The sequence below is a fragment of the Heterocephalus glaber genome, unplaced genomic scaffold (assembly GCF_053883595.1).
Source record: "Heterocephalus glaber isolate CG9 unplaced genomic scaffold, H.glaber_assembly_v1.0 deba00001461, whole genome shotgun sequence".
Lineage (NCBI taxonomy): Eukaryota > Metazoa > Chordata > Mammalia > Rodentia > Bathyergidae > Heterocephalus > Heterocephalus glaber.
The window spans coordinates 31,587,084-31,607,731 of record NW_028258308.1 but is presented as its reverse complement, the minus strand read 5'-3'; the positions used below and the strand labels follow the sequence as shown (position 1 = coordinate 31,607,731).

General features: G+C 38.2%; 1 protein-coding gene across 1 annotated transcript in view; it reads right to left on the bottom strand.

The window, feature by feature from the left end:
* Positions 1-20,648, bottom strand: part of Dctn6 (dynactin subunit 6) — a 30,668-nt gene that overhangs the window by 6,464 nt on the left and 3,556 nt on the right. The window contains exons 2-3 of the mRNA XM_004867655.4: positions 14,854-14,918; positions 975-1,080 (exon numbers count right to left, since the gene is read on the bottom strand). Coding sequence (XP_004867712.1) covers positions 975-1,080; positions 14,854-14,918 — 171 coding nt within the window. The remainder of the gene's footprint in view (positions 1-974; positions 1,081-14,853; positions 14,919-20,648) is intronic.

The window sequence follows — 20,648 nt, the reverse complement described above, 5'->3', positions numbered from 1 at the left end:
TTGTGCTAAAAGTGCCAAGTGTATTTTAAAGAGAAACGGCTTAACATAGTAAGAAACTCCCAGATTCTAAGTAAGCCTTCAGACAAATCAGTCTTCTTAATCACAGTTAAATATTTTCCCAAGGTCTTTATACAAATTCCATACATTGCTGCTATAAATTAGGTATAAGCTTGAACTTCTTGCCAAAATTTTATCTAGAAAGACTTACTAATGCTTATGAAAATTTCATGGGTATCATGGTCTAGTTCACTAAAATCTCATACATGTTCTAGTAAGTTGTTATTATTATTATTACAGATTGAACCCAGCACCTTTGTACTGAACTACACCCTTGCCCTTTTTAATTAGTTTTTTATTTTGAGACTGGATCTCATTAAATTGCAAAGTTGCCTTGGCTGGGTTTGAACTTGTGTTCCTTTTGCCTCAGCCTCCCAGAGTGCTGGGATTAGACACATGCCACCATGCCTGGGCTCTTTTTATCATTAAAGCTTAAAAATTGCCTCTAGGACCCTAGATTTTTCAACTGTAATTCTGGATGGTACCTATGCAAAACGTGTGAAAATGGAGTTAAGTTCAAATGTCTGGGCATGAGTAATAACATTTCAACCAGAACCAAGAAATTCAACAAAAACTCTCTTTAGGTGGTCAGCATAGCACTTGGAGACTGCAGGTGCTCAGGAAACGTCTGCTTAAAGGAGGAATGAGAAGAGGACACGTAAGGTGAAGATTATCAGACCCCAAGTGGAGTCTTGTCAGCCACCAAAGAGCTCTCATCTTGGACAAGTCATTTCCGCTATCTGGTTTTTAGGTTCCTCATTTACTTATGTTGATTTCAATATCCTTAATCATTTCTTAGCTCTAAAATAATGGGGCTTCCAAATGTCAGCTGCGAAGGCTTTTTACAGACAGCTGAAACTGATGAGAAATGTTAACTGTGGTGCTTGGGTCAGAGTGTATGTAAGAGTCTTACTCACGCATTTATGATCAGGGCCTGTTCTTCTATTAGATTACCTTCACCGATCACTATTGGCCCGGCTTCCGCAATAATTCGTGCTTTAGGGTGGACCACTGTCCTAGGTCCTGTTAAAAACAGTTTGAGAAGAAATTATCAGTAGAGGCTATACTTCCAGCAGGAGAGTGGGAGGAGACAGAGGGTGGGGGAGACTGTTGGAAGAAATGTTTTCTAAGTAAATGCCCAGCACTAACACGGGAGGGACTTTATAAATACTATCTCCTTGGCTGTTATCATCAGTAGTTGAGCTAAGGTGAGTGAAATGGCACAGGATTTGAGCCCGACAGCTCTGGCTCAGCCTCCATCTCTGGCTCAGCCTTCATCTCGGAGCTTCACTGATCACAGCAGTGAATGTCAGATGATAACACCAATCCTGCAGGGTTGCTCTAAGGGGTGAGATGAAATGATGTTGGAAGCAGAGAAAGTGGCACATAGTTGGCAATAAAAATGTATTCCCTTCCCTTCTCTCAGAAAGGTAAAGGTAAAGCTCTCTGCTACAATGCGGAGCTTTGTCTTTTTTATTTGTTTTAGTGGTATTAGGGACTGAACCCAGGGACTTCACGCACGCTAAGATATCCCCAGCCCTTTTTCTATTTTTAATTTTGAAACAGGGTCTCACTAAGTCACTAAGTCTCGCAGGCTGGGCTTGAACCTCCTGCCTCAACCTCTCAGAAGTGTTGAGATTATAGGCATGGACCACCATGCTCAGATGACTCATCTTTGTACTACATGATGAAGAAGTATAAGTGAAAAAAGTCAGAAAATGTGGTATATAACCTTAGCTTTGTTCTTCAGTCACTATCCCTAATATAAGCATTCTTGGAAGGAGGCAGAATTTCTGTCATCTGGTTTAGGATATGATTTTGACCAACTAACATGGAGAAAGTGAAAAGGAGATAGCAGAAAAAGACAAAAGTAAGCATGGAGGTCCTCAGATTCTGGTTCAGGGACAAGTGAGGCAACACAGCCACGCTCAAACCTAAGTAAGCAAGGGAGGGCTCATCACCTCCAGGCAGAGCAGGTCCTGCACTGCCTCACCAAGGCTGGGACTCCGGAATGCTAGCACACTCCCTCCCCAGCTCTTATCTCCGACAGCCTGTGTTTTGATGATAGTGAAACTACGATGAGAAAATATATCCTCCTTTTAGCCTGTCTCCAGCACCCCTCTTATCACCTCAACACCAAGCTCTTTTCCATTGGTAAACAAGTGGACAGGAAGGAACTGATTCTGAAAGAGTGGACAGAAAAACAGGCAGGAAGGCAAAGGGATTAGGAAGGTAACATCATCCATAAAATTGAATATTCAATTGTATGAATTGTTAATTTATTCAAAAATCATTATCTCTCTGTGACAGTTGAGATACAGCAGCACTCTGTGTAATTGGGAAACAACAACAAAATCCACATGCTGTTCTTGGCCCCTTTGAGCTTGTTCTTAAAAAGTATTCACTCACAAATGTATAATAAAATAAGTACAGGAATGTTTCTGTTGTCCAAAGAATTGGAACCTCAGTGCAACTTACTCTTTTCCTGATAACAAGGGGGGGTGGCAAGGCAGGATCCCCAAAAGGATGTACAGACCAGAGCTGCCTGGTAAAAAGCAGCCTGAGAGTGGCCTGATACTTCCGTTATGTCTGGCTCCCCAAATCTTCAGCTGCTGAAATAGAATTTCACAGGCAAATTTTTCTATTTAGGATAGGAGACAGGAATCTCTTTGATGCCTGGGAAGCGTCTCAAGCTGACCACAAGTGTGAATGAGTGTGCCTTATTTCCTTTAAAAACAAATAAATATTCTCTCCCATATATGTACATGTACTGTATATAATACACATCTACACAGATACAAATGTATGCATATATTTATAAAATAACACGTAATTACTAAAAATTCAAGGAAAAACTAAAAGATTCTGCCATGACAATCCTATTCCCTAGAGGTAACTTATTCATGCTAGGCATGGTGGTGCCTGCCTATAATTCCAGCACTCAGGAGCTGAGGCAAGAGGATCATGGTGAGTTCAAGGCCAGCCTGGACTACATAGCAAGTCCCTTTCAAAAACAAAAAACAAAACAAAACCTAGAGGTAACTATTCTGAAAAGTTTGGGATATACTATTCTAGACTAAATACTACTGCATACTTCAGATCTGTAAATATCACTATATATAAACTATATCTCATTTTAAAAGTATGAAAAGAAATGTGACCTGGAGAAATAATATGTATTACAAGCAAATACTTCTTTAAAACCAAGGAATAGGGCTGGGGATTTAGCTCAGTGGTTTCGCCGCCTGCTGCGCAATGGCAGGGCACCCGGTACGAAAACAAACAAACAAAAAAACCCCAAGGAATAATATGTATTCTACAGTTGCTTTTTTAAAATGGTAATTTCTCCATGTAATCATATCTAAGTAGATATTCTTTTTAATGGCTGTAAATTATATCATATTAATATGTCACAATTAACTGATTCCTTAATAATGAGCATTTAGATGTTAATAACATTTAGTAGGAGAATTGCTAAACAATGCTGACATGAACACAATTCCTTTGAAATGAGAAGTTTCTAAGTTTGCACAATACTAGATTTATATCTTACTTCAAAATGTTCCATAATAAAGGGCACAAATCTATTTTTAGGTTCTTTGTAATTAAAGCCCCAGCCGACAACCTACCCTTATTAGAAAGTCTCCATTCTGGCCTCTAACACTTAAAGGCTATCTGCTTCCTCTCTCCAAGGCCTGTTTTCTCTCTATAAAAGGATGAGATCTTTAGCAACCTACCTCACTGGGGCGAAATGCGGGTTATATGAACTAATGTTTGAAAGGGAGATCATGGGCTCTGACTCATAAGTCTTAAAAATGAGATGTTCATCACTATTTGCCCCTAAGCACTAACAAATAACTTTTTCAAAATAAGCAAAATAACTAGTTCAGGTCTGAGAAGAGAAGGGCCTGTTTTCCCCTCTGTTCAGGTATCAGTGTAATACAGTAATGCCTCCTTTTAACCAAGGGAGGGGATTCTATATGGTACAGACAGTAAAAAGTTGAACAAGTGTTTTCTATAACCAGCTTTAAAGATCTTAGATAAGAGGAGATCATCATGGTGTGGACAGAAGGCAGATCCTTTGTCACTGCTAGATAAGTGGCCAGAGGCGCTAGATATTCTGCTGGTCCTCAAGCTGTAGCTTTTGACGAGCAAGACCTAGCAGAAGCTACCTAAAAACGGATTGATAAAATGAAGGTATCAGTACGACCTACGTGTGTCCTTAAAAGTTTGTCTAAAGGGCTGGGGATTTAGCTCAGTGGTTTCACCGCCTGCTACAACAAGCACAAGGACTGGAGTTTGATCCCTGGTACCAAAAAAAAAAGTTCCTCTAAAGTGTACTTTTGAAAACAATTGATATTTTCATTTTTTCCTCTCAAAAATTATGTAATGTTCGTTATATTAAAAGCCCAAATAGCCGGGGATTTGGCTCAGTGGCACCATGCCTCCCTCGCAAGCACAAGGTCTTGAGTTCATTCCCTGGTACCACACACACACACAGACACACACACACAAAAGTCCAAACAGATCAGCACAAATTTTAACAAATTAAAAGAACACAAAATTCCATAAGATATTTTATACAAACGGGGCATGGAGGCACATGCCTGCAATCCCAGCACTCTGGGAGGCTGACGCAGGAGACTACAAGTTTAGAGCAGAGCATAGGCAACTTAGTCACTTAACAGAACCCTGTCACAAAATAAAAAATGAAAAAGGGGCTGGGAAGGTAGCTCAGTGTGAGGCCTTGGGCTTAATCCCCACTACACAAAAAGAAGCCTTATATATTATTTTAAAATAATGCCTGAAGCCCAAGGATTGTAGCTTATTGTTAGAGCACTTGCATGCAAGAGGCCAAATTCAATCCCTACCACTGCAAAAATTAAACAAATAAATAAATAAATATTAAAATAAAAAATAGGAAAGCGTGAGCTACTTTAACCTGGTATTGTATTACTGTGGTTATTGTTTTTATCATTACTAAGTTATTTAATAAACAGCTGGAAAACTGGTTATAAATCTGAGGGCCTCTTGCCTTGGAGTAAACAGTTGCAGTTTGAGTCTGAGATTTAGACACCACCCCCACCTGCTGGCAGCTTTGCCAAACTACAGGCCCTGGTACTTTGGACTTGAAAGGTGAAAACTTTGAAGTTAGGGTTGTGAGGTGGCAGTAAATGTCACAGGCAGTAATAAACTGAATCGTTTCCTCAGCTTCTTGTAGGTCTTCCTGGCACGGGCTGGGAGGTGAGCACACATATACGTGAGGATATGTGCCCTCTAAGATTTGGGTTTGGACTCTGACTTTCGGGAGAGTCGGGTAGCTTCGCAGGGCTTCAGGGCTTCACACCGGAGGTCGGGCTGGCAGCAGAGGCCAGCAATGCAAGCAGTGAGTGCACACAGTGCTGCAGGCACAGTTCACCCCAGGCTCTTCTGCATGCCAGGGGCACCTTTACCTAAATGCAAACCAAGGTTAAGGCTCTTAAGGTTAAAGTGCTTTAAAATAAATATCTGTCACCATGGAAAGTTTTCTTCCTTTAAGTCTGTTGTGAACCTTCTTGGAGCTCTTTCTGGCAGGGCAGTTTGTGTATTTTCTTACTGAATGTGCTGAAACCCTATTTGGCTTATCTCCTTGTTTGGATAAATGTGTCTAGAGTTGGAATGGCCTGAACTGGCTGATGGATTATTTTTCTAAATGGTTGGCTAGGCTTGAGGCAGCATGGCCAGAAAGGCATTCCTTGCATTACACTTCCATTCCCCTCATTTGGTAAAGGACATTTTCCTGTCTACCTTTGCCATGGAAAGCAATCTTTGTGTACATTCTCATAAGTCAATAAATAATTCAAAAAGTCTCAAGCTTTCTCTTTTGAGAATTAAACAATTCCTTTGACCTATAAGCTGAAGTACCTGCACCAGTCACTTTATAGGCAATGATTTCTCACGTCAAAGCCACTGCTCTGCCTTATTGACAAAGACTATACAATAAAAGGGGGGCTTCTGATCCGTATTAAAACTCTGCTGGGGGCCAGGGATTTAGCTCAGTGGTGCTGCCGCCTGCTTCACAAGCGCAAGGTCCCGAGTTTGATCCCCAGCACCAGAAAAAATAAAACAAAAAAAAACTCTGCTGGGGATTATGAATGAAGTGGGACAAAGCATATTCAGTGCAGTTTTTCCACTGAGCAGATTCAGCCTTTACATTATGCTGTCCCCACCAAGTGCTGGCCACTACCGGGAGTCTATCTGCCCCTTATTCTCTAACGGCTACAAACTGTGCTAGAATTCATGGCCCAAGAATCAAGGCAGCCCAATTAAAACAGGCTTGAGACTATGAAGCCTTATTTGCCAAGAGAGCTGTTACTTTCCCAGGTCTACCTCTGCGTGGTCTCCATGGGGGCTAGGCCCCAGCAGGGCCTTGAGTTAGAGCACTCCTGGATAACCACTGAACTCCCATGCTTCAGACTAGTTTCTCTCTGACAAACCAAATCTATGACATCCTAGCAAAGAAGAAGATTAGGTTTAAAGTTCCACTGACTTGAAATACAGCAAAGGAAAAAATTACTTTCTTCCTGTAGAATGGAATGATCTGTAAAAGTATAAATGACTAAAAGATGGAAAATTATACAAATATTCTGAAAAATAAGGCTGGGGATGTAGCTCAGTGGTAGAGCACTTGCCTCATAGGTATGAGGCCCCAGGCTCAATCCCCAATCCAGGCTTAATCTTTTATTTGTACTACAAACAAAAGAAACAGATGTGCTAGAAAATCTATTAAACTCCATTCAAATTTACTGCTACTTAACCAAGAAAAGAGGGTTTATTGAGTGCTCAAATCTCCAACTCCACAGGATTGCAGAAAAAGATTTATTTTGGTAACCTAAGAGAAAAACAAAACATAAAATCTCTCAAGTGGAAAATAAGATATGGTGGGGAAAGTTGTAATCAGATAACTTATCTCTACTCTTTGCTTTAACTTTATAATTATATCTCCCAGGAGGTTATTAATCTGATGTATTATTTCAGAAAAATAAATTAATAGCAGCCAAAAGATTAGAGATAATTTATACCAAATATAACAATGACATAAATGATTATCTAAACATCAATTGTGGAAAATTCTCCACATTTATATATAAAATTAAAAACAAGAAACATGAAGCTTGAGTATGGAACAAAAGATAAGAAACATGCTCAACAAAAATGAGATAAGAGGGCCAGGATTTAGCTCAGTGGTTCAGCCACCTGCCTTGAAAGCAGAAGGTCCTGAGTTCCATCCCCGTATCAAAACTCCTGCCCCCCAAAATGAGATAAGAACTGTGGAAGATATCTTACTTTTCTGTACCTTCTTGATTTTTTTTTCCTTCTCCTTTATTTTTAAAACTGATTTTGTTAATGAAGAATATGAACAAATTTTCTTGTTTTAAAAAGTGGAACTGGGCATGGTGGTGCAGGCCTTTAATTCCAGCACTCAGGAGGCTGAGATAGGAGAATTGCCATGAGTTTGAGGCTGCCTGGGTTACATAATGAGTTCAAGGCCAGTCTGAACTATATAGCAAGACCTTGTCTCAAAAAAAAAGTTAAAAATAAATATACCATGGAGCTGGAGATGTAGCTCAATGGTGAAGTACATGACAAGGTCACAGGTTCAATTCTCAACATCACTAAACCAAGCAATGTGTATGTGTAAATAAAAAAATAACTTGAACCTATTCTGTGATAAACTTTGAATCACTATAGGTTTCCTTTAAAAATGTATCAGCTAGAAATGGTCACACATACTTATAATCTCAGCACTCTGGGAGCTGAGGTAGGAGGATCGAAAATTTGAGGCCAGCCCTAACTCAGTGATTTAGGGAGACCCTGGCTAAAAATAAAAAAATAAAAAAGGATGGGGATGTAGCTCAGGGTGAATTACAATTTCAGGTACTACCAAAAAATTGCTATAATCCATCACTGAAAATCTGGGTTGAAATACCATTTTTATATGAGGTAATAAAAATATATGATATGTTTAAATTTTAGAAATTATTACAGTAAAAGATGCATTGCCATTAATCCCCCTCAAAACATTCTCTCTTGGCAGGGAATTTAGCTCAGTGGTTCTGGTGACTGTCTTGCAAGTGCAAGGTCCGGCGTTCGATCCCTGGTACCAACAAAACAAAAATTCTCTCTTGCTTCGAACACACTGATCCCATCATTCCTGCCACTTCCCAGAGCAGTTCTGGAAGAGCAGGTCTGGAAGTGCTCTTTTGTGTCTTTACAAACTGTGATCAACAATTCAGTCAATTCTGGTGCAGAGGGTCATCAAATTGAAAGGCAGGCTTGTAAAAACTTTATAGTGTGTTCTTATTCACCTTATTCACCAGACCTGGCCCCATGTGCCTCCTAGCTCTTCCCCAAAGTCAAAATGACCATGAAACATCAAGATTTTGAATCAACTCAGACACTGAAGCAGCCACAATAGTGCAACAAAGACACTCATAAAAGAAGACTTCCAGAACGGCTTTAGAAAGGGGCAAGAATGATGAGATACATGTGTTTGAAGAGAGAGAGAATATTTTGAGGGGAATTAATGACAGAGTGTCTTCTACTATCACACATTTAAAAAAAATTAAAGTCATCATATTTTCCAATCATACCGTGTATATTAACCGTTAGAATCGTGCACTGTAAGCTAGTGGTCAAATATCAGATGGAAAGTAGATTTAAAAACAGCATTTCCTTACGTAATTTCAATATTTAGGGAAGGAAGGAAGATAATAGAGATAAAGAAAGGGATGGGTCAGCTGGGGTGGCACATGCCTGTAATCCCAGCTAATTAGGAGGCTGAGGCAAGAGGATCACAAATTTGAGGCTAGCTGGGGCAACTTAGTGAGATCCTGTCTCAAAATAAAATAAAAAGGGCTACGGATGTAGCCAAGTGGTAGAGTACTTGACTAGCATATACAACACCTGGGTTCAGTCAGCAGTAATACAAAGGAAAATAAAGGAGGTGGAGAGACAATGAAAGCCAGGTAGATATTTCATAATTAGTTTTCTTTTCTTTCTTTCTAAAATTTATTTATTTATTTATTTGGTGGTACAGGGATTGAAACCATGGCCTCTTATGTGCTACCATAGCTAGGCAAGTGCTCTGCTACTGAGCTATATGCCCAACCCTTCTCATTATAGAGCATCCTGGTACCATGGTGAGTACCATGCCATTCCTCAAAGCATGATGAAAGTCATAAAAATAATGTAGTAAAATGATGTGTAAAAATAAGGTAGGAGAGTATTTTGATAACTGTGCAGCCCTCATGATTTCTCAAAAAGTTTTCAAGTGGTTTAAGCAACACTAAAGACAAAAAATTAACACAGCAGTGAGAAAAAGGGGCCATTTACTAAATTTCTAAAATGTGTCAGTTTAAAATAAATCAATCAAGCCGCCATTCCATGCTCCTAGGGCAGAGAAGCTGAGCCAGTCCTAGCACCTGGAAGGAAGCTCCCCTGCAACCATCCCATGCTCCTAGAGCAGAGAAGGTGAGCCGCGCTGGTGCCAGAAGCACTGCCCCCACCCCCACCCCATGGAAATGAGAAGACACATAACCAAGCCTCAAAAACAGACCTCTGGATCACCTACAGCAACCTCAAAGGGAAATGAGATGGAACAGTCTTGATACTCAACCACCTGGATTCTCTGAACTGGCAACAAAAGAGGATCTGGGAAAAATGAAATCAGAAATAATTACTCAGATAACAGCAAAGATTGTGCTCATAGTGCAAGACATGATTAATAAATCTAGAGAGGACATAGATTAAAAAAATAGAGGATCTGAGGAACATGATGGAATCCCAACATAGGAAACAAATGGAATCCATAAAACAGATGCAAATAGATTTCTAGGAGATTAAAAACTCCATTGAAAGTCTACACAATAGAATGAGCCAATGTGAAGACCGAATTTCAGATATAGAAGATAAGATTGCAATTAGAGACCAGGAAAAGAAAAACTGCTTTAAAATTGTAAGGGAACATGAGAAATCAATCCAGCAGCTGCTAGACAATGCAAAGAAGAATAACATAAGACTGATCGGAGTCAATGAAGAAACAGGAGAGAGTACAGATGATATAATAAAAAACTGTTCACATGGGGGCCGGGGATTTAGCTCAGTGGTTCTGCCGCCTGCCTCACAAGCACAAGGTCCCAAGTTCGATCCCTGGAACAAAAAAAAAACAAAACAAAAAAAACTGTTCACAGAAGTGATGGCAGAAAACTTTCCAAGCAGGGGAAAAGAACTTGACATACAGATAAGTGAGGCATATAGGACTCCAGCTAGCCTTGATCAAAAAAAAAAATCTACACATAGGCATACAATACTTAGGTTTCCAGAAATCCAACAGAAGAACAAAATTCTACAAGTAGTGAGAGAAAAGAAACAAATCACATACAAAGGAAAGCCTATCAGAATCACAGAATCAGACTTCTCAATGAAAACCCTCAAGGCAGGAAGAGATTGGAGTGATGTATTTCAAGCCCTAAAGGAAAACAACCTCCAACCCAGATTGATGTACCCTGCAAAACTATCTTTCAAAATTGGTGGAGAAATGATACTTTCATGATCAAGAGCACCTCAGGAACTTCATGAATACCAAACCAACACTCCAAAAAATTTTAGACAATACCCTAGGAAAAGACAATGAGGATCACAACCCCAGGAAGCCCAGCAGAATGAATCCATTGGGCGTGACAAATTAAATGCAAAGGGGGAGAATCCAACAAAAAGAAAAAGTCATGACAAGGCTTTTAAAACTTTTAACTTCATCTCCCTAATGAGTGTGTAATTCAATCTTGTTATTGTACTGATTAGTATTTTTCTGATTCTAGAGTTGCACACCTTACCTTGTGCTGTACTGGCTATTTATCATCTTCTTATGTTTACTTTTTAATTGGGTTGTCTATTAATGAGCTGTAAGAGTTCTTTATATATTCTGGTCATAGGTTATATGCATTGTAAATATGGTCTGTATAAGGACTACTTTTCATTTTAATGATGTCATTTAAATTTCTAAATTTTGATGGAATCTCATTTATCAATTTTTTTCTTTTATACATCATGTTTTTTGTATCCTAGGAAGTTCTTGCCTACCCTAAATTCATAAATATTTTCCCTTATAATTTCTTCTTAAAGTTTTATAGTTTTAGGCTTTCATATTTAGGTTCATAGATCCTTTCAAGTTATTTTTATGTATGGAAATAAAGGGTTGAGGTTAATTTTTTATATACAGATACCAGGTGTTTTATATACAGATACCGGGTTTGCTGAAAACACTATCTTTTCCTTGGCTCTTGGATTGAGTTTATATTCTATAAAATGCTAATGTTAAATAATCTTTCAAAACTCAGTGGACCATATACGTGTGGTTCTATTTCTAGATTCTCTGTTTTATTCAAATGATCTATACGTCTTTTCTTACACCAACACTGCCTTAATTACTGCAGCTTTAGAAGAAGTCTTAAAATTAGGTACTAAACGTCTTCCAACACTGTTTTTTGTCCTTTTTTTTTTTTTTTAAATTTCAACATCCAATTCTTTATTTATAGCAAGTATACATAGACCTGAATTTTTATATATATCTTGTGTTTTCTAATCCTGCTAAATTCAAATACAAGTTCTAGGGGCTCCTAGAGATTCCTTAGTATTTTCTCTGTAGATGATCATTTCATCTACATAGAAAGATTTTGCTTCTACCTTGCCAATCCTATCCTAATTGTGTCATTTTATTGCCGGACTATTTTGGTGGGGCTTAGGTTTCAAAGTTTAATGGACATAGAGCCAGGGATTTAGCTCAGTGGTTTCGCTGCCTGCTGCGCAAGCACAAGGACCCAAGTTCAATCCCCAGTACCAAAAATGAAACAAAACAAACAAGCAAAATAAAAGTTTAATGGACAGATGAAGAGTAGGCATATCTGCCCTTGTTCCCCACCTTAGGGAGAAAGCATTGTATCTTCTCCATTCATATAAGGCATTCTCACTGGAAGTATTGAGTACATGTCTTTAATCTGTTGAGAAGGTTCTGTTCTATTTCTGGTCTCCTGATAGCTTTTACCATGAACAGCTGTAGAATTTAGTCCAGTACTTTTTCTCCAGCTAGTGACAGGATCATATGGCTTTTTCCTTTCCTCTGCTAAAATGATGACTTTTGGGGGTAGATCTTCCAATGCTGAACCAACACTGCCATCCCCGTAACTAAACCACTTTCTACATACTGCCAGATCTGACTTCTAATAGTTTGTTTGGTTAAAGAAATTTCTACCTACGTTCATACCTTTTTCTTCTATTATCTTTATCCAGTTTTAGGATTAGCACAATGTTGAGTTCCTAAAATGAGGGGAAAAGTGTTTCTTCTTTTTTCTGCTTTAATTGTTTGATATAATTTATCAGTTAAAATGTATATGAGGCTGCTGTTGTCATATAGGTAGGTTTTCAAGCTAGAAATATACTTTCTTCTTTTTTTTTTGGTATCGGGGATCGAACTCGGGTCCTTGCGCTTGCGCAGCAGGCAGCGAAACCATTGAGCTAAATCCCCGGCCCATGGAATATACTTTCTTTAATAGGTGCTATTCAAATTTTGTATTTCCTCCAGAGTTATTTTCATTAATTTGTCTTCCAAGGTACTTTTTAGAAGTTGTCAAATTTACTTCAAAAAAGATTTTTGTAATATGCTTTCTATATCCTTTTAAATTCTGTAAAATCTGTGGTAATGTCTCCTAGATCTTAATATTGTAATTTAAAAAATGTATAACTGATATTGTGTAACAGGAAGAAAAGATCTAAAGGAGTAGGGGAAGTGGGAGGGGTAGGGGAAAGGAAAAAAGCGAAAAGAAAAAATATGAGAAAAGGAAAAAAATGGAAACAAAGTCTTTGCAAATAGGGAAGGGTGGAGGGGGTGAAGGGAGGGCAAGGAAAGGGGAAAAAAAAATAAGAATCAAGATACTCATGTAATGGTACAAGATCCCAATGATGTATGTAAATGTATTTTACACCTAAAATGTATCAATAAACTTAATGGGGGAAAAAACAAAATAAAATCAATCAATCAAATTGGCAAATCCTTTTTTTTCCCTTCAGATTACTGGGCATTGAACACAGGGCATCAACACCAAACTGCATCCCTAGCCATTTTTAAATTTTTTTATTTTGAGAAAGGGTCTCGCTAAGTCATCCAGGCTGGCCTCAAAATTGTGATTCTCTTGCCTCAGTCTCCCGAGTAGCTGGAACTACAGGTGCATGCCACCTTGCTTGGGCAACCTTGCAAATTCTTAACAAAGTTCCATATAATGTCACAATCTTCACTGGCTTTATAAGATATAATGCCTAAGTTGGCTGGAGGCTTAGGTTTAGTAGAAAGAAAAGAGATAGTATCATTTATAAGATATCATATTTTTCTACTAAACAAACAATACAAAGAAATTTTCTCTCTAAAAGTATAATGATTCACTGAAAGCTCTACTCTGGTAGCATGGGGGTGACATGCAGCTGTTGAGAAGGATGAGTTCACACCAATAAAGCTTAAGGGTATCACATCCAGTGAAAGCACAGGTGAAAGAAGTGAGTAGAGGGCTGGGGATTTAGCTCAGTGGTTCTGCTGCCTGCCTCACAAGTGCAAGGTCCTGAATTTGATCCCCGGTACCAAAATAATAGTAATAATAATAATAATAATAATAATAATAATAATAATAATAATAGAAGTGGGTAGAGAAATGTGAGTTTGGAGAACTTAGTCATTAATGTAAGTTGTCACGGGCAAAACTATTCATTTGATCTAAATGTTGGATCTGACCTCTAGCAAGGCTAGGCTGTAATATTTACAGTGTTAACAGCTAACACTTCAAGAAAGTTTATTACTCACAATTTTCACATTCTCTTGCAATAGACTATCTTGCATGTGACAGGTACCATCCAATATCTCTTTTCTTTTTCCTTGTAATAGAACCCTCCCTGAATTTATTAGGGATAACTATGTGGACAACTACATCTTCCTTAGCAGCTCCGTGTCATAAGACCAAGTTCTCATCATGAGACACAGAGAAGGGTTGTGTGAACTTTCAGGAAGGGTATTTAGAAGGACCTGACTCAGCTTGCCCTTTTGTTCACATTCCCCCCTTTTCTCACCCAGGCTGACTCTTGGTACTCTAACATCACTTCCTGGCCTACAAGGCCAGAGCTTCCTGCTGGACAATCAATAGATCATCCCTGAAATCCTTACTTCTACATTTTTTATATGCAAGAATAAACCTTTGCATTTAAGTGACCACCACATGCAGCTGAAACCAATCCTGATACACACAATCACACAGTTGGAGAAAATGAAGGTCACAGAGGTCGAGTAACATGTCCAAGGTAACCCAGGAGATAAGGAATAAGGAGCAAGCTAACCCAGGGCTGTGGACTCCATAATCCACACTCTTAATGAACACTCAGTGGAATGCAAGTCCCACAAAGCCTGGTTCTTTGTCTGTTATGCTCACTGTTGTGTCTCTAGTGCCAACAGTGCTTGGCCCATCATAGGTACTTGTATATACATAACAGCTCTCTCTCAAATACATGAATGATCTCATTAGTATTTCAGACAAAAGTTTAAACTTAGGCTTTCTTTTAGAAAGATTGCACACCTTCAGGAGAAAAGACATTGTTTTGTCAATAAAATCGGGGCATCAGTGAAACAGACATGAAGACAATAGTTAAGCACTAAATTACAAGGTAAAGCACTAGATTATATGACATCAATTATTAAGAAATATTAATAAATTATTTTCTTACCTATAGTTACATCTCCTCTGATTTCACTTTCTACACATACAACTGCTCCAGGAGCAATCTTCACACTATAAGAATAAAAAGGTAATGTTCATCACCGGTAAGATTAGTAATGCTAATATTGGAGCTCTGCTGATGCAATAGTGAGAAAAAGATTTAAACATTGATAGAAAAATGTAGTCAGTTGTAAAAGGATAAGGTTTTGTCTTAGTTACTTTCTCATTGCTGGGACACAATACCTGACACTCACAAATTTAAAAAGGAAAGGCTTATTGTAGCTCATAGTTTGTAAAGGTTTAAGTCTATAGTCGGTTGGCTCCAATGCAGGGCATGACACAGGGGCATGGCAGAGGAGAAAGAGCTCATGGCAAGGCAGGCAGGAAGCAGGGAGCCTTTCTTCTTTCCCTTTTAATTCCATCCACATTCTAAGCCTACTGGCTGGTGCCACCCATACCCAGGGTAGGTCTTCCTTTTTCAATAAATACATTATCCACAACCAGAACTATGCTAAACCAATGGTAGATTAAGTCAGTATCACACTCACGGTCCAGTCACTCCTCAAAGCCCAACCTAGAAGATGTCTCCAAGCTACTCTGAGAAGCAAAAATAGCAAAGTCAAAAAATAGGCACTATGCAACAAGCCACTATTTTTGTAAATTGAAGAAAAGGAATGTACATTCAAAGTAGTCAACAATCAGCAAGGTAATATTAGTGTAAAGACATAGAATTTGCAAAGATTTCTATTTCTTCTATAACAATATATATTAGAATGCTATCTACCAAGTTATATATATATATACATATATAAATGGTAGTACACACTGTTTAAAAGACTCTAATAGTTTCCATTTAACTTGATTCCTTTTTATATTCTGCTGTGCTCTTCTGCTGACATCTGTATCTAGCTAAATGCTGTCCCTGGTTGAATTCTGAGCTGATGTGAGGACCTGCAACACAATTTCCTCATTAAAGCAGTACTTACTAGGGAACTTGTTTTTGTTAAGAAAATAATTGCTCTTGTTTGAGTAAGAAAATAATTTCTCTTGGAACTTGGGATGCCTAAAAGGCACAAGGCAAAAACATTGTTTTTTTGTTGTTTTTTTTTAACCACAAAAGATATGCTTGCCATTAGATCTGCTCTTAGTTTCTATGAAACAATACCATTTTAGATAGCTTGTCTTCAAAGTTCCGTCTCGATTTTTCAAAATTTTGGTTTACAGTTGTTCATTGCTAGCACTACAATGAAACACACTAATTTTGTACATTTACTCTGTATCTTAAAACCTTGCCGACCCGCCCCCTTCCCTTGCCTTTTTGGGCAGTAGCCACCACCCCAGTCCCTAACCCCACTTTTTCGTAGATTCTTTGGAATTTCCCACATGAACAATTCTGTTGTCTGTGAACAGAGACAATTTTTTTCTATTCCTACTACCACCACATTGGGATCTGAGGTGGTCCCCCCAAAAAGAGACAGGGACCTCAATCTCCCCCGTCCCCAAAAGGTAGTAGGTTTGTAAACATCTCCACAGAAAAAGAATTTCAGGACATGTTAGAGAGAGGCATAGGTAGATTCATTAGGCACAGTTAAAGGAGTACACAGCATTGAGGAGAGAGTGCACTGTGGTCAGGGGTTTTGGAGATAGCCTCTAAAGAGAAAGATGGGTGATCTAAAATGTTTTGCCTTAAAACATTCTTTGAACTGTTTGAGCTTGTTTCTTCTAAGGTCAGGTTACTGCTTTTTATCTAATCAACGAGGTTAATTTATGGACTTTATATCTTTAAGAGATTTGGGAGTTACGGGTCTGGAAGGAAAAAACAAGACAGCCTAGGGAGCATAAATGAGCCTGGGGAGTAAAGATCTGGACCACAGATATGGACAATCTGGGTAATTTTGACTGTATCCTAAAGTTGCAGTTTTTTTAAAAGTATAATTTTAAATTGATGACGTTTTTGTCTTCTTTCTATCATTATTTCTTCTATCCTACCCCACTACCTGTATGCCTATTTTGTCTTTTTCTTACCTTATTGCTCTGGCGTAGACTTCCAACACAGTATTAAATAAACAGAATTCTTTGCCTTATTTTGTATTAATGAAAAGTATTCTAGTTCCATTAGATCACTAAAACCCATGAATGTTGCATTTTATGTAAATTATGAAAACCTGGTAAGTGAAATAGTTGAAGCTTTATTGTTTAAAATATTACTGCCTCAACCTCTGCCATTATCCTCCCAGCCACTGTGAACCTTCTTAACAGCCCACTGTCACTCTGCAGAGCATATTTCTTTTCCACCTTTAATAAATGTGAATCCTTGCTACCTTAAAAAAAAAATGTAACTGCCTCAGTTTATAAATTTTCCAAAAAGTGTGTGGTGGTGCACACCTGTAATCCCAGCACTCGAGAGGCTGAGGCAGGATTGTCACAAGTTCGAGGCCACCCTGGGCTACAGAGTGAGATATTGTCTCAAAAAACCAAAAAATTAAAAACATTAAAAAATAAATAAATAAATTTTAAAAATAAGTACACTTCCCAAAAAGTTTTTTTTTCATTTCAGTAAATAACGTTCTGTGACCAGTAAGGACTGGAATGCTAGACAATGATTTACTTATATCAATTTACTTTTTTTATATGCTCCATTAAATATTCACTCATGAAAATGCTTATTTTCTATTTGTGTTTCAAGTGTTTTTTTCTTTTCTTTCTTTCTTTCTTTTTTTTTTTTTTGGTACTGGGGACTGAACTCAGAATTTGATGCTTTTGAGGCAGACAGTGGCACCACTGAGCTAAATTCCCAGCCCTCTTTTCTTTTTTTTTTTTTTGAGACAAGGTTGCTATGTAGCCCAGGCTGGCCTTGAACTCATGATCCTCCTACCTCTGCCTCCCGAGTACTGAGATTACAGGCCTGCACTACTATGCCTGGTGAGTTTTTTTCATTTTTTGAGACAGGGTCTTACTATGTAGTTCAAGCTGGCCTTGAACTCACTATGTAGCCTAGGCTGGCCTCAAACTCCAAGCAATCCTCCTCCCTCAACTTTCTAAGATTTGGGATTACAGGTGTGCACCACCATGCCTGGCTAGCTTGATGACTTTTTTGATTAAAAAAAATATACTGTAAGACTTCATTTTTTTGAAGCAAATTCATGATATACATTAAATGTGTGCTCCTTGATAATTACTTGGATGTTTATGAGTTATATCTGGAATGAGAGAGATGAGAAACCAATATTGGTTGCCCTCAAAGAGGCAATAATGAAATATTGTTAATAACCTTGTAAGCTATAAAAGAGGAGGGGGAATAAAAATTCAGTCATCAACTTACTGCAATACATTCCTAAAAATAAAAATCACATACTCCATAAGAATAAAAACAAGGTAAAACTACATAAAAACACTAAGATACCTGTGCTAAATTTCATTTAAACATGGTGATGAAGTTAAATATACTGCAGAGTTGAGCCTACAAAGCCTAAAATATTTACCATTTGGTCTTACACAGAGAAAATTTGCACACCCCAGTTCTACATGAACAACTTTATCTCCCCTTCTAAAACTCCACCCCTTTGATACTTTTATTTCTCCAGTAAAGGAACAAAAGAAGTATTATTCAAAAGGAACAAAGACCAAAGGAGGAAGCAATACCAGATGAAAGATGTCAACAGATTTCTGGAAAACGAAGTAGAAGGAAAAAGAGTAAGTGGCTGAGCTCCAGGATACTAGGTATCTAGGGAAGGGGGAGTGGGGATAGGAATGGAGAGAGCAGGGGATGTGGAGCAAGGGGATAAATTAGAGGGGCTGGACACATGGCCCTACTACCCTCAGTGTACATAGCCAGATGAAACTGACCCATCCTGAGGTGTTGTGCTCCAGAGGCCAGTGGGACCTGAGGGCTTACCAGTGAGCCCACCTGCTCTCTGCCCGTGTACCTCCTTGACTCTCATACAGGATTTCAGGCAACATGGAGAAACTACCAGGGAAAGGATGGGTTCCTGCCTGCTATGCTGTACACTGTGGCACAACAGAAAATCAGCCTTGTGCACAAATCTAAAGCTTTCAGGGTTTTAGTCTTCATTCTTAATAATGGACAGAGAGCCAAAAGTAATCAGATGTTCGAGGAACACCTCCAGCTTAGAAGAAAAAGACCAAAATAAACAGGGGAAAAAATGGTTTGAGAAAACACAGACAATTCAAGAGATAAAAACCTATAAACAAACACCCTTATAATTAATTCAGGGAACTGTGTATTCAAATAAGCCAGTAATCAAGCATAGAAAGAATAAAAACAGTTTTAGATTTGCAAAAGGGAAACCAAAAATCTATGCACTCTTTACTAGGAAGCTGCTAATGATGGTGGTAAACCTATGGCACACGTTTACTATTGTGTTTTTCTTTTAAGATAAGCGATGTTAATGCATGAGTTGTTTTTCCCTAACTAAAACCTCAGTATTTAGGTTTAACTGCAGTGTTGGCACTTTGCACTAAATAGTGAGTTTTGGGTTGCAGTTTGGGCACTCATCTCTAAAAGGTTCACCATCACTGTGCTAGGGGGTATGCTTAGCTGAATAAAAGTAAATCAATAGACAAAATGATTCTAGAAATAGACTTCAGCAGGCAAAGACAGAGGAGAGGTCAGGACAATAGTTGTACATAGTTAGTCTTAGACAGCAACTTGGGCAGAGGAATTTAGGGGGGAAGGTCTCCAAGAAGAAAAGCAACGGGAAAATTATCTGACGAGAACTTGTAAAAAGTACTAATGGGCATTTGACATATCTGTTGGAAGATGTGGAAAACATCAGGACATAGAAAAGGAAATAAACAATGACATGGAGGATGGATATGATCAAAATATGTTGTAAGCATGTATAAAAATACCACATTGAAACCCAATAATATTATAAAATTAACAGGCAGTAATAAAAATTTTTTAAATGAGGCACAATGGTTAGAAAGAAAAGTTAATTCAGTTATATGTCTTCTGGACTCAATAAAAAATAATATTTACATGTATTTTAAAAAGTAACATTAAAATGATTATTTAAACAATAAATTCAGATATATCAGAGAGTAGGGGGTGTATGTGTGTGCAGGTATTGAAAGGGACAGGGAGAGGAGTGTCAGTATGAAATTACTAAACTCTCAATAACTATAAGAAATAAATAGCATGCTTGTAATCCCAGAACTCTGGTCAGGTGAAGCAGGAGAATGGCAAGTTTAAGCCCAGCCAAGGCAACTTAGTGAGATTCTGTCTCAAAATAAAAGTGAAAAATAAAAAAAGCTGAGGATGTAGCTCAGTGCAAAAGTCCTGTGTTCGATCACAAATATTATCATAAAAAAAAGACTATAAAAGAATCTGCTTCCAAGTAGCAGAAATGTGGAATGGTGAAGGATAAGGCAAGGGCTGCTGCTTTCCAAATGACTTTTTAGCAAACTATGTGTATACACACATTACTTTGATAAAAATTATGTTTTGAATAGCAGAAAAGAATAACGTTTATGCAAGAATACCTATATGAAAATGTTAAAACAGTATTATCTATTTCAAAAACCATACTCATACAATCTAGGCAAAGATAAGTAAGTAGCAAAATTAAAACCTCTCTTTCTTGCCAGGTTTAACATCACTAAATTAAAAGTATGGACGGCAGGAAGACAGAGAAGGCAGATGAGGCTGGGAAGGAAGAACAGGCTAGCCAGTGAACAAACTGGTAGACTAAGACAAAGGATTTGAGTCTGTACTTGTAAACAAAATGTCACTGAAGGATTCTCATAACCAGGCCAACAACAACCAAACTGCATGTAGAT